Raw genomic sequence first — 14,883 nt, 5'->3', positions numbered from 1 at the left:
CGGACTGTGCAACCTCCCTCTGAAACTGTGCCATATCACTCAGTGACTCTGCCACCTCCCTCTGGGACTGGTTCAGGTCAGCCAGTGCCAGGGCAATGCCGACGAGGCCCACAGCTATAACCTGTTGTGCCTGGGTGAAGCTCTGGAGCGCTGCTGCAATGTTCAGGTGGCCTCTGGTATATCCCTGCCATGACAGGGCAGCACTATCATTGGCCTCGGCCACCGCCCACACATGATTGCCCCAGGCCTTGGACAGCTTGACCCATGGCTGATACCTTCGCCCCCAAGACCTCCACACATTGTCGGCACCGCCTCCTGTCCCTGCAGGCGACTGGACTCCTCCAACTGCACCTGCAGGCGCTGGATGATTGTTGACAGCCCCTCCTGTTGTCCCTGGCCCTGTGTCTGCATCTCCACTCGATGGGACCGCCCTTTCCAGAAGCCCGAGACCAATTTGGAAGGCAGCTAGTCCCTGAGATCGGGCCGCTTTCTGACCGCCTGACCCCTCAGGGTTTCCTACCTCCACCTGATATTAATGATTTGGATGAGAATGCAGGAGGCATGGTTAGTACGTTTGCAGATGACACCAAGATTGGTGGCATGGTGGATAGTGAAGAAGGTTATATAAGATTGCAACAGGATCTTGACCAATTGGGCCAGTCTGCCGATGAATGGCAGATGAGTTTAATTTGGATAAATGTGAGGTGATGCATTTTGATAGATCAAATCAAGGCAGGACCTATTCAGTTAATGTTAGGGAGTTGCAGACAGTTACAGGATAAAGAGATCTAGGAGTACAGGTCCGTAGCTCCTTGAAGGTGGAGTCGCAGGTGGACAGGGTGGTGAAGAAGGCATTCAGCGTGCTAGGTTTTATTGAATACAGGAGTTGGGACGTCTTGTTGAAGTTGTACAAAACTTTGGTAAGACCACACATGGAATACTGCGTTCAGTTCTGGTCACCTTATTGTCGGAAGGATATTGTTAAACTAGAAATAGTGCAGAAGAGATTTACGAGGATGCTACCAGGACTTGATGGTCTGAGTTATAAGGAGAGGCTGGGACTTTTTTCCCGAGAGCGAAGGAGGTTTAAGGGTGATCTTATAGAGGTCTATAAAATAATGAAGAGCATCAATAAGGTAGATAGTCGACATCTTTTCCCAAAGGTAGAGGAGTCTAGAACCGAGGGCATAGATTTAAGGTGAGAGGAGAGAGATACAAGAGAGACCAGAGGGGACATTTCTTCACACAGAGGGTGGTGAGCATCTGGAATGGGCTGCCAAAGGCAGTGGTAGAGGCAGGTACAATTTTGTCCTTTAAAAAACTGTTAGACAGTTACATGGGCAGGGTGAGTGGAGAGGGGTATGGGCCAAATGCGGGCAAGTGGGACTAGCTTAGTGATAGAAACTGGGCGACATGGACCAGCTGGGCTGAAGGGCATGTTTTCATGCTGTAAACATCGATGACTCTATGTAAACATCTATGATGTACTGTAGCATGTGTGTTGTGCACAGCGATAGTCCCCAGGCGTTCTTCACCAACATGCCAAACCGAGGCGAGTGTCTCTGGGGTGGTGGAGACAGCTGTGACCGGACGTCAGTGTCATCCCTGGACTGGTGCTCCAGGGTGCCTCTGGTTGGCATTTAGGAGCTCTTTTCGCTATCCGTTGCCTCCACATTGCTGGAATTTGCTTGGGATAGGGGCGGGGGACACCAGACGGGCCTGCTTCATCATCAGGAGATCCTGCAAGACCCAAGACATAACGCATGATTGAATTGCGGGTTGGGGTGGTGGGATGTATGATCTCAGACCAGCAGGTGGTGATGATGATCCACCATGAGACAGTTGGTACTAAGTCGTACTAGAGGACAGTTGCATTAGAAGTAGCTCCAGGGGAATTCACTTATTCGTTACCGTTTGTATTATAGTTCGTTTGTTTTCTTTCCACGTCTTCGCTTTGTTAATAAACTATCTTACTAATCAAAGAACTCGATGTTCTGTGTGTATCTTTACCATAGCCACAGCACAGAACATAACAGTGGATGGTGGTGACTGGGTGGTGTGGGAGTGGTGAAGGGTAGTGTGGGGGTGGTGAGGGGAGGTGTGGGGATGGTGTGTGGTTGGTGTGGGGCGGGTGTGGTCTTGCCACACATTTCATGGAAAACTGCAATGCAGCGGGGTCTCTCTTGGTTGCCCAATGCCATCCTCTGCTTTGGTGACTGCCCTCTCTCCGAGCCCACGCCTAGGTCCAGTGCCCACCGCATCGCTGCGGTGAGGGGCAGCAGGTCCAATTGTCCTCCTCTGGTCTTCTTTCTCCCTCAGCGATTGTGGGCCGCCTTCTCCTGTTGGGGATGGAGGGTGGGGGGAACAGATAATGCACAGTGTGAGATACTTGGATGCAGGCAGCACAGGGGATGAGCAGCCTGTGGCCTTCGTGGCCAGGGCACTTGGCTATGGGGGTTTGTATGGGTGCTGGTATGTGGTGCAGGGTGGGAAGAGAGAACACTTCCGGCAGGTGGGGTTAAGGGTGTGAAGGGGCGAGGGTTGGTGCCAAAGGCTGCCTACTCAACCTGGCCGCCCTGAGGAGGTCGTGTAGCTTTCTCCGGCACTGCTGGTCGATCCTGGCGGTCGGGCCCATGGCCTCTGCCACCTGTGTCCCGTCCCAGTGTATGGTGGTGGGTGGCAGCCTCCTTCCCACCCTGGGGAACAGGGTGGCCTGCCTCTCCTCCACGGCATCCAGCAAGGTCTCCAGCTTGGCATCTGCAAACTGGGATGTTGCTCTCTCTGCTGCCATCTTGTCGGCTGGGATGCGGGTTTGGGGAGTGGAGCGTTAATATGCGGCTGCAGCTTGTATGCCTCTTGAGTGGCAATCCTGGTGAATCGGACACCATTATTCAATGAAATCAATCGTGCTCCAAGTGGCGCCGGTGCTAGCCCTATGACAGGTCCTGAATTGCGTCGGGGCTGACGCCAATTTAGTTGTCGTAGAAGTCCACACGTTCAGTCCAGGCATCAACACTTAATTTCTGAAACAGAGAATCCCACCACTCATTTCTGATCCCAAATTGTCTCCAACCTATTAATTTCCTGGGTCAATGGAGGCAAAATTGGGTTTGCTATTTATATGATATAATGTGGCTAGGATCCTCACATGTGACACCTTTCAGCCATCGGAAAACACAGAAGCTCAAGGGAGTGAAGGACAGATTTGGGGAAATGGTAAGTACTTTTGAAACAGTGCTTGGAGGCCAGGTCAGCAGGATTGCTTCTCCCTGACCCACTACAAGCCTGCTTTACTGAGATCGGGATTTAGACCATCAGAGTCTCCCCATCCAGAGCCTCACTCCTCCTCCTCAATTGGGAACATCTTGCTCCCCAGAAATGGGCCACACTCAGGGTTGGAGATCAGACACATCTCCCACAAATCCCCTACAAACAGTTAGAATCTGTGGCTGTGACCTGCTCCAAAAGGCTAATGCCTGACTGGAAGCTCCACAGTATGTGGGGAACCACAAGCATTTACCCCTGACTCAGGAAACCCACCTCTGTCAATCGCAGTGTTGGTTTTCTCGGTCTGCTTCTCAAAAGACTGAAGAAGGACATGTGTGAAAGGTATAGGGCAAAACCTCATGGTCCTTTAATGGTGGCATTGAAAAGGGCAGCAGGGTGGTGCAGTGGTTAGTACTGCTGCCTCACGGCACCGAGGTCCCATGTTCGATCCCGACTCTGGGTCACTGTCCGCGTGGTGTTTGCACATTCTCCGTGTTTGCATGGGTTTCGCACCCACAACCCAAAGTTGTGCAGGATAGGTGGATTGGCCACGCTAAATTGCCCCTTAATTGGAAAAAATTAATTGGGTACTCTAAATTTATTTTTTTCAAAAATGGTGGTATTGAAAGTGGGGCAACTCATAAAATGCCACACGAGGTTTGCCTGATGTCTACCCACACACCCTCAATCTGTTTTGCATTTTACAAGGGGATAGTTTGGAGATGGCTAACAACCTGCCGGCCCTTGGGCTTTCTGAGGCCCTTAAGTGACTAACTAATGGACACTTAATGCCTCGTCCCATTCCCGGGGCTATTTTACCCGCAGCAGGGGATAAACCTATGTCAAGCTGGTAGCCTGGCAGCTTTAACTGTATGAGCACATAGTAGGTAAGAGGGAACCTCCTTTGGGGGCCCTCTGTGCTCACTTTACTCACCCCCAATCAGCTTATCAAGCCTCCCCCACACCCACCCCTTTCTCCTCCCCCCCCCCCCCCCCCTTGCTCTAGCCTCCATAACCTCTTCTTTGGGGACTGGCAGTAGCAATGGTCCCCACTCAAACTGGAGCTGGTGGAACTACAGAGCTTCTTGTCATTCGATTGGAATTCCCGCCATTAATCAATTAATGCTCCACTGAATGTTAAATGACTGTGCGGCATTAACTGGTGGATTAATTTGACTGGTGGGATAGGAAACCCAACCACCCGAAATCAATTTCTGCCAACCATGAGTTTGAAGGCAGGGTTCTCACAAAATTAAGTGTGTGAACTGAATTCAAGGTCAGGATGTTTTTGGACCTGCTGCCTACTAGCCCATCTCCAAGCTGTCTCCCATTTTATGTGAGTGGTGGAGGCATCAGATAGCCCACTTGCCCTTGGGCTTTTTGAGGTCCTTGAGTGGCCAATTATTATTTTACCCACAGCAGAGGAGGCCCACGCCAAGAGGGTAACCCTACAGTTTTAACTGTGTGGGCTGGTGTTGACAATGGTAGGGAGTCTCCTGCGCCCATTAGAGGCATAAACCAAGATCATATCTCCTTTTAAACATCCATGGGCCTCTCAAATCTGCCCCTCTGTTCTCAATCGCCTCACTGGTGCCAGTAAGCCAAGTCCCACCGATATCCCCGACTTATCTCCAGTCTGGCCTCCATAACGTGCTCTTCCTCAGGCGCTGGCTGAGGTCCCAGGAGTGGCCATTGCTTTAACCTTATGCTGCTGAGACAACAGAGTTGCCAGCCATCTGGTTGGTTTGGAATTCTCTAATGGGGGCACCCTCCCCTGACAGGGATGGAAGTCTCACCATTATTTAATTTACGTCTTGCTGGATGTTAATGGCTCCAGGGTGGCCAGTATTGGCAGGAATGCATTCCCCGCCAATTCCTCAGGTAGCATCCAAAAACATCCTGACCTTGGGTGTTCAGTTCAGGTCGCAGTTAAGCTAACATAAAGGTATTAAACAGTACCATCACACAGTAAACATAGCATGCTCAGAATGCTGATGGCAGTGGCTAATACTTATAAAAGCAAGGGAATATTTAGGACAAAATTCCAATCCTGTAACACACATATTTGCTGCGATTTTGCACCCGCATTCACCGCGAGTTCAAATGGCGACATGGGTGCAGAATATCACGAGAGTTGAGAATCTCACCTGTTTCTCCCCTCAGCCATCACTCTTGTGCAGAGAATGGAAAATTCTATCCATGGTCAGCAAAATAATTCAACAAAAGAAATGTATTGTACATTTTACCCTTGCACATCATACGGTTTGCGTAGCACAGCGTACATTGCCTTGGATTACTTACACTCATTCTGTCTCCTATGTTTAGCTTCTTTGTGAAAAAATAATCCAATGTTAAATGTCAGATTGTGTCTTAGGTTATTCAGTTGTTGCCTTCCTCTCGGTAGCCTACATCAGCCATGCCTAAAGGCTACATGAGTGAGAAATAGGGAAACAGCATTGGACGACTGATTCTCCATTCCTTGCTGCCCTCAGTGCAAGTGAAGAATCAGTAAACTTACTCTTCATAACATTGGAAAATTCCATTCATGCAACCTTTCAAATTCATCTATCTGCACTGAGAAATTGTGGCACCTTTTTGAACTCTATTTAATAAAAACATATATTCACCTTACACAATCCGAGAACTTGTTTTCATATACTCTCAAAGCAATGAATTTAGCACTGCATTATAATTAAATACATTTATGCAGGAAATTTTCAACAACAAAGAAAAAAGACTGACTATTGTATTTTAATAAAAGAAGTAACAATTGAATCCTCTGGGCACTTGGTTTATTTTGTATTTATGATGCACTTAATGCTGAGCCCTGCCCAAGACGGAAAGTAGTCGCGCTAAGTATAGTACCGAACAATAAAACAAAACAGCACAGCACAGTCTTCAACATGTTGGCATACATATTCAGAGGTTAGATTTTATTCATCGGACAGCAATTAATACCTAACATCAGCATCCTTTACTGGGAAACCACAGAAAGATCATTTCATTCGCCATGTGCAGAATTTTCAGAGAGCTGGAAAAGAATAAATCAATGTGACGTAACAAGGGTTCCAGCGATAAACTTGTGATAAAGAACTTGATAATGTGTTGCCTGTCATGTTGCACTGAGGCATGGGTTCAGCTATTATGTACAAATAACATTGGAATATAGTTCTAAAGTGCCCATGGCACTCTCAAGAGGAAGTTCCTCATGATGGAGTAGGGGAATTGGGAGAAGGTTCGGACAAGTCATATTCAGCTTTGTTCATAATCCTCCATAACCTCGAAACTTTTTTGAAATGCACCAGATGGATATGCCACTAGATGGAGGATTCTGCTGCAGAATAGAGATTGGCTATGCACATTAAAAGAAGCCAAACAAAAAATGAAGCCAGCTTGAAGAAATGATTCTCACAGATGAACCACCGCTGTCCAACAATCACTTAAGCCATCACCTTCAGTTCATCCCCATGACTACTGCCGATACCCCTACCCCCTTCCACCAAGCCATGCAATCTCCAGCGAGAGTAGAGGGTAAAAAAGTTCTGGAAAATAAAACTCTGGGAAATTTCTCATCAAACCCCACAGGAAGCTGAGGAGATGAAAGTAACTCATGCCACTGGCCTTTGAACCTTCCCTAACTGGAGACGTCTCCCACTCAAATACATGTTCAATTCTCTTTTGAACACTTGTAGTGAATCTGCACTCACCACCTACATTGCCATCTAACCTAACCCTATGTTTCCATGGTCTATACCGATGCTGCCTATGTCTTCTCTGCTTATCTGAATCAAGTAACCTACACACTCGGGCAGCATTTTAATCACAAAATCACAGAAAGTCACATCACAGAAGCAGGCCATTTGGTTTATTGCACCTTTTCTGTTTCTTTGAAAGAGCTTGGTCTCACATTCCCAATTTTGGTCTAGAATATTTTTGAGGCTCTTACATAGTTTCATGTTTCATTAATGCTGACCATTAAATGAAAATGATCAGCCCTATCAAATGGGTTCTCTCATCCAAGTCCTTCCATGTCCTGCCCTGCCAGTCGTATGTCCTTTCCCAGAATCCATGCTGAGAAAACCATACAGCAGTTCCTTTGAGATATTTGTGTCGTATATCTCAAATAATCCTCTCTCACACCTTGTTGGTAACTCATATTAAACAGGATAAAATTTTCTGCTTCAAACTTAATTCCCTTTTTAAATAAAGCCATCATATGGTTCAATGCCCGAGAATAATTCCAGACTTCAAAAAATAATTAAATATCTGAGTCACTGATTTCTTTGCTCATCCTAGGATGAATGTTATTTGACCTGACTCTTCTGCTTTTCTTCAAAGGCTATAGTTCTATTAAGGACTTTAGTTCTGCGTCCATATTTTATTCTTCGATCCTCTGCTGCAATATAAGTAACGATGAATCATCAACCTCAACCACATCTTGGGATGTACTCAAATCTGGCTGTCGAATTCCTTAAAGGGACAATACATTCTTCAATGGCCCTCTGAGTTCTAACATACCATTGGTGTTCGTGTATAAGTTCAATCTTTGAAGCCTTGAAAAGTCCCTTCAAATATGCGGGTCAACCTATACACTAAGTGAGTCACCAGCAGAGGTGTAGCTGGTCACCACCTTTTTTATTTGCTACATGGGAGTTTAACCAATGTGGGTGGGTCATACAAAGATACATAGATATATAGAAGATAGGAGCAGGAGGAGGCCTTTTGCCCCTTCGAGCCTGCTCTGCCATTTATCACGATCATGGCTGATCATCCAACTCAATAGCCTAATCCTGCTTTCTCCTCATAGCCTTTGATTCCATTCGCCCTAAGTGCTATATCTAGCCGCCTCTTGAATATAGTCAATGTTTTAGCATCAACTACTTCCTGTGGTAATGAATTCCACAGGCTCGCAACTCTTTGGGTGAAAAAATGTCTCCTCATCTTTGTCTGAAATGGTTTACTCTGAATCCTCAGACTGTGACCCCTGATTCTGGACACACCCTTGGGAACATCTTCCCTGCGTCTACCCTGTCTAGTCCTGTTAGAATTTTATAAGTCTCTATGAGATCCCCCCTCATTCTTCTGAACTCGAGCGAGAAGAATCCTAACCTAATCAATCTCTCCTCATATGACAGTCCCGCCATCCCTGGAATCAGTCTGATAAACCTTCGCTGCACTCCCTCGAGAGCAAGAACATCCTTCCTCAGAAAAGACCAAAACTGCACACAATAGACCAAAACTACACACTGTCTTTGCAACACAGACCATATTACCTGTTTGATCCCTTGCACCCAGTTCAAAGGTGCCAGAGCATTAAGGGGCAATTGATCATGGCCAATCCACCTAACCTTCACATTTTTGGATTTTGGGAGGAAACCAGAGCACCCAGGGGAAACCCACGCAGACATGGGGAGAACCTACAAACTCCACACACACAATCACCCAAGGTCAGAATCGAACCTGGGTTCCTGATGCTGTGAGGCAGCAGTGCAAACTACTGTGCCGCTAAATATGAATATATGATGCCATGTTATATGCCAAGCATATGCAAAACAATGATCCATGGTAACTAAAAATGTACAAACAGTCATTATCACAACTAATAAAAGATATCATCAGAGTTTACCCAGTGTATTTGACAGTGAAATTATTTATGGAACAGTATCACAGAGATCAAAGAGAACCCCAGAACAAACACCCAACCAGGTTCAAATCCTAAACTCAAGGAAAATTAATTATTAGCTAATATTAAATTTTTTTGTGTTTTCTGGCAAAACCATTGTGAAAATAAACTTTCAAAGACATCTGCCTCACTTCATTATATTACAGAATAGTGTAATTAAACAATGAAATACAATGGGCGAAATCTCTGATCCTGGGGCTAAGTGTTGACGCCGTCGTAAACGTTGGAGCGCTTTACGACGGCATCAACAGGCTCTTAGGATCAGTGATCCTGCGCTGCACAGGGGACCAGCACAGCACTGGAGCGACTCACGCAGCTCCAGCTGCCGATACGGGCGTCAGGACGGGCGCCGCAGGTCCGCGCATGCGCGCCACGGCAGGCATGAGTTTGCACATGTGCGTCACAGCCGGCACGAGTTCACGCATGCGCATGGGTTGCCATCTCCGCGCCGGCCCCGACACAACATGCAGGAGACTTACAGGGGCTCGGCGCGGAGGAACATAGGCCCCCACCAGGCCACCGTGGAGGCCTCCCCCGGGGTCGGATCCCCCCTCCCCCACCCACCAGGCCGCCCCCCGCAACACGAACGGCGAGGTCCCACCGGGTAGGACCATATGAGAACGGCGGCAGCGGGACTCGGCCTAATGCGGCGGGCACTCGGCCCATTACGCGGAGAGAATTGCTGGGGGAGGGGGCCACGTTGAGCGCCCACCAACCTGCGCCGCGCCAATCGCGCCGGTGCCAATGGTGCTGATTCTCCGGTCGCCGGAGAATCGGCGGAGCAGCGTTGGAGTGGCGTTGCGTGATCCGCGCCCCCCCCAGCCCGGCGCGGGGTCGGAGAATCCCGCCCAATATACTCTGTAACATGAATAATATCATGTCAAGTAAGCCATGGTCTCAGCTTAATGTCTTTAAGATGTTTTTGCTTCCAGACCTCATTACAGTTCAGTCCAATCATGGATATAAAAAATGAATTCCAGGTGGAACATAAGAATGATTGTCCTTGACTTCAAGGCAACATTTAACTGAATATTGCACCAAGGAGCCTCAATGAAACAAACGTCATTGGGATCAGAAAAAATTCCAATGGACGGAGTTATATCTGGCGCAAACAAACTTATTTGTGGTTGTTGGAGATCAATCATCTTAAATTCAACCACTAAAACAGGTCAGAAACTCACCCAGATCCTGATGCCCCAAGACCTTTCTCCCATCAACAGGGCAGAAGCCAGGAGTGTGATGAATTAATCTCAGAGAGTCACCATGATATTATGAGAAGAAGCCTATTCGATCCATTGTGTCCATCTGGCACCCCATAGAGCAGTCTACTCAGTCCTATTCCTCCAATTTACCAACAAAGCCCTGCAAGTTTATTTCTCTCTGGTGCTCCATCCGATTTCCTTTGGAAAGGATTTATTGGGCACCATTCAGCACCCCATTTAAAATTGCTTCAATGTGCTTCTAGCAGTCTGTTAAATCTATCTGTATATATATTTGGGCAGCACAGTAGCACAGTGGTTAGCACATTTCCTTCACAGCTCCCGGGTCCGAGGTTCGATTCCGGCTTGGCCCACTGCCTGTGCAGAGTCTGCAACGTTCTCCCCATGTCTGCGTGGGTTTTCTCCGGGTGCTCCAGTTTCCTCCCACAGTCCAAAGATGTGCAGGTTAGGTAGATTGGCCATGATAAATTGCCCTTAGTGTCCAAAAAGATTAGGGGGGGTTACTGGGTTACGGTGGAGATGTGGGCTTAAGTGGAGTACTCTTTCCAAGGGCTTTGAAAATTATTTGTGTGTTACCACTGAAGCTAGACACCAATCTTTCATTAATGGATAATAGAAAATAATTCTATGAACGCTATGCTCTAGCAACAATGAACAAAGGAGAGACTGCAACTGTTTATACAGACTATCCAAATTCATCAGTCACAAGAGTTGAGACAACGTCACAAGATGCAGGTAACCTGCAATCTACTGCAACTACACGTGAGTATTGTTTCTAATTCAATTCCATACATGATAATTTATTAATTTTGAATAATACAGATCTATATCCATAGAATCCCTCTTGTGCAGAAGGAGGCCATTTGCCCCATTGAGTCTACACCAACCTTCTGAGGGAGCACCCATCTATGCCCAATTCCCCGCCCTATCCCCATAACCCCACTTGACCTACACATCTTTGGGCACTAAGAGGCAATTTAGCATGGCCAATCCACCTAACCTGCACATCTTTGGACTACGGGAGGAAACTAGAGCACCCGGAAGAAACTCATGCAGAAATGAGGAGAACATGCAAACAGTCACCCAAGTCCTGAATTGAACCTGGGTCCCTGGTGCTGTGAGGTAGCAGTAATAACCACTGTGCCACCATGCCATCCCTGTCCATAAGGAAGTTAGACTCCAAGGAAGAGATTGAGTGCATTATCGCAATGCACTAAAGAGTCCGGGCAGGTAGAGTAGAAAAACAGAATATTATTTAATTGGAGAGAGATTATCAGGAAGTTAACAGTTTGCCATCAGGGTTCCTGTGCCTTTAAGGTCAAAGATCCAGCCTCCAAGAGCTGCTGGTCAATCAGGGTGGAATTGAAAAAGACACTCCACTGTCAGCCTTCACTCCTGATCCTATGGCCTTTCCTTTGCCTCCCATCCCACTCTCGGGGGAAAATTAAATTCTGCTCGTAGGCATTTAATTATTTTTCTGACAAATAAGAATTTATCTTTAATATGTTTTCTGTGCATGAAACAATGGAAAAAACATTAGATTACAAAGTAACCATTAAGTTAATATATAACAGTTATTTGGAAGTGCAAATTTTGAATATCTTAGGCAACCAGAAGTTGGTGGCTGATGCAAAAAATTCACTCTGGTTCTAAGAGGATTTGAAGAATTTTGTCAATACAAATTACAAGGAGTTTTATTCTGCAATCAAGCAGTAATTTTACAATTCTGTGTTCCTAATGGGAAGCCATGTTTGCAGGGAAAGCAGGTCAGAGATTTGAAAGTACAATGTTGCAGTCTCTTCACTGATGATACTCCCTGCAAGCACACTCCCTGCTGGAAAACAAGGTTCATGGAATGACGCCTCTACTCCTGATGTCAAAACTTCATGGTGCTATCATTGGGCCTAAATGGAAACATTTTCCTGGTCTCAGCTAACTGAGGAGTCAATTTTGCCCCAAAAGTATTCAGTGAAAGAGAACAACTGCCTTGTTATTTGCTAATACGTGCTTCTAACTGTTGAGATATTATCATAATCATAAATACTTTTTATTTATAGTGTCAAGTAATACTTCAATGGTAGACACCACCAACATTGTATTGTCTGCAGGAACTGAAAACTTTGCATCTGAAATGACAACCTCTGAGAAGAATGAAACAAGAGGTAAAACCTGTCACAGCATTTAAACATTGGTACTTCTATCTATGCAGTATAAACAATCAGTCTACGGTGGTCAGTTTAGTTTTGGAATGGAGGTAACTGAGGATAAAGAGTTTTCCAAATAGATGGTATTTAATAATGACACCCTGAGGGCAGTTAATCTTTGATGAAATGAATAGCCATTCTGGGCTAGATTGTAAATAGTATGGGGTTATCATACAACTTTACATGACCCCGTTCCAGATTTTGAAGGCACCTGTTTCAGATCTCACACTAAAGGCAGTTGCACTCATATCATCATGAAGTAATTGCATGATTGTGATAAAGTTTCCTGGACATCCAAATTTTTGGAGCAAAATCCTCAGAGTCTTGTGATGTACAGAGTCAAATGCATTAGTTAGATCAATGAATGCAATGATGAGTTCCTGCTGACAGTTTTCGTGAATACATCTGGCAAGAAAGACCTGGAGCCACACTGCATCTCTGGGAGGATTTCCTCAGCAACAGGGAGCAATTGGTTCAGGAGAATATATGTCAGGATAGATATACATGATCTACACTTTTCAGATTACTGCATCGTTGTTGCCCACCCTGCACCAGATTTGCAAGCCATTCTCGATCTCTTATTATGTTCTGCATGCAAGAAACTTGACAGGTTCTTGAACGTTGCCAAAACAGAACACAAATATCAACCCATACCTGGTCAGTCAAATATTCCACTCATATATATTGAAAGAGAGACTCTGCAACAGGTTGAGCAATTCCCACCCCTTGGCAGCCACCTCTCTCAAAAGGTCGTCAGCATCAAGGAAATCCAACTCCAGACCAGCTACACCAGTTCAATCTTCCGCAAATTACGGCAATGACTTTTTGACCACAAAGACCTCCTCCAATCAACAAAAGTCCTAATTTACAGAGCACCACATTCCTATAATGCAGCGAGACCTGCACTGTGTATCAGTGACACAAAAGAGTGCTAGAGAAATTCCAATATCTCAGCATGCATTCTCCAGTTACAATGGAAGGACCATCAAATAAACATAAGTGTCCTTCTGGAAGTCTGCTCTACAAGCATTCCGGTAAAACTCATGCAATATCAACTTCAAAGGCTTAGGCATTGAGCGGGATTTTCCCACCTGCCCCGCCCCCCCGTGCTGTGGTTTCTGGCGGTAGAGGTGGCTCGCAATTGGCCAGCGGTGGGATCGTCCTGTCCCATCAATATCTATGGCGTTTTGCATTGTTTACCAGCTGCGCCGCTGGAGAACCCACCAAAAAGGGTTGCCAATAGTGACGCGAAGGTCCTGCAGGCAGAAACAGTTGATAATTCAACCCATTGTGTCCATCTTTCCAAAATCTGTATCCCCCAGAAGATCCTGTTTTCTCAATTTTCAACAGCCAATGTTCCAGAGGGGGACAAAGAAAACACTTCAAAGAGACTCTGAAGCTTTCCTTGAAGTGGGGAAGCATTGGTATTGATGATTTGGGAGGAACTCACTGCCAATTGTTCAGCATGGCAACAGCCTGTCAAACTGCATCACGCTTTGAGTCACAATGTCTGAAAGGTGAATCAGAGTGGCTGCAGAGAAAGAACGAAAAGGAAGAAAATCCTGACCCTGAATCCCACCACCTTGTAGAATATCCTACCTCTTGTACCCAAAGATATATGGATCGGGGATTGGCCTGTTCAGTCACACAGAGACCTATGCCACAAACCCACGAGGGGAAGCCACCAAAAGAATCAATATTGTCTGTAAATGTTTGTGTTTGTGTGCATGTATATTTAAGGAAACATAATAATAGAGTGAATCTGGACATAATTAAGACAAGGACAGAAAATTCACAAAATTGGCCCTGGTTCTTGCTGGAAGCTTAGAAACGCATGAAGAGATCATTCTGAGTGCAGGCATTGAAAATGTAGCATGTGTATAATGAAAGGAAGGGTCAAGAGTTACATTTTGAGGCATTCCACAAGTGATGATGAAGCCACAGAGTAAGAAGGCATTGCAGGAAATGTTAGTTGTGTTGCTGGTTATGTTGGTACAAATTAGAATGGAATAGATAAAGATAGAACATCATCAACCTCGAATAGGCCCATCCCTAACGTGCTGTGGGCAATTTTGCACCCATGTCCACTATCGTGAGAATAGCGATGTGGGCAAAACATCCCGTGAGAATCAGGAAACGTAATTCTCACTGGCGAGATCTAATATCCCAATTTTCCATGCTCCTTGTCGGTGCCATAATGAGGTTCATGGTTCATGCCCATAAAAGGCGAGAACCTAATTTTAATAGATTTACATACATTTTAGTCTCATTACCAAGCTCCCACCACATGATACCCCTTCACTGAATATTCAAACCTTGCCGAGATTTGCAACAAGTTTGGAAAAACGGTAATCATTTTAAAGGTCCCCTCCCCCCACAGGTGCAAGGAAACGTATAGCCCCCAGATGGAGAGAGACAAGCCCAAACAGTGGTATGGAACTGCCCCTTGGCACAGGTGGCACTGCTAACTTGGCACTGCCAACCTGGCACACTAAGTTGGCACTGGCAA

At 46.0% G+C, this 14,883-nt stretch overlaps 1 protein-coding gene across 4 annotated transcripts in view; it reads left to right on the top strand.

Moving 5' to 3' along the window:
* The window catches only part of LOC140427465 (uncharacterized), a 50,934-nt gene that overhangs the window by 11,262 nt on the left and 24,789 nt on the right, over positions 1-14,883 (top strand). For 3 of the 4 annotated variants that reach the window (XM_072512986.1, XM_072512984.1, XM_072512983.1), the window contains exons 2-3: positions 10,816-10,932; positions 12,228-12,332. In XM_072512986.1, the coding sequence (XP_072369087.1) occupies positions 10,816-10,932; positions 12,228-12,332 (222 nt within the window). The remainder of the gene's footprint in view (positions 1-10,815; positions 10,933-12,227; positions 12,333-14,883) is intronic. The other variant, XM_072512987.1, reaches the window with a different exon arrangement.

The sequence above is a fragment of the Scyliorhinus torazame genome, chromosome 7 (genome assembly GCF_047496885.1).
Source record: "Scyliorhinus torazame isolate Kashiwa2021f chromosome 7, sScyTor2.1, whole genome shotgun sequence".
NCBI classification, from domain to species: domain Eukaryota; kingdom Metazoa; phylum Chordata; class Chondrichthyes; order Carcharhiniformes; family Scyliorhinidae; genus Scyliorhinus; species Scyliorhinus torazame.
This window is presented reverse-complemented; position numbering and strand designations above follow the sequence as displayed.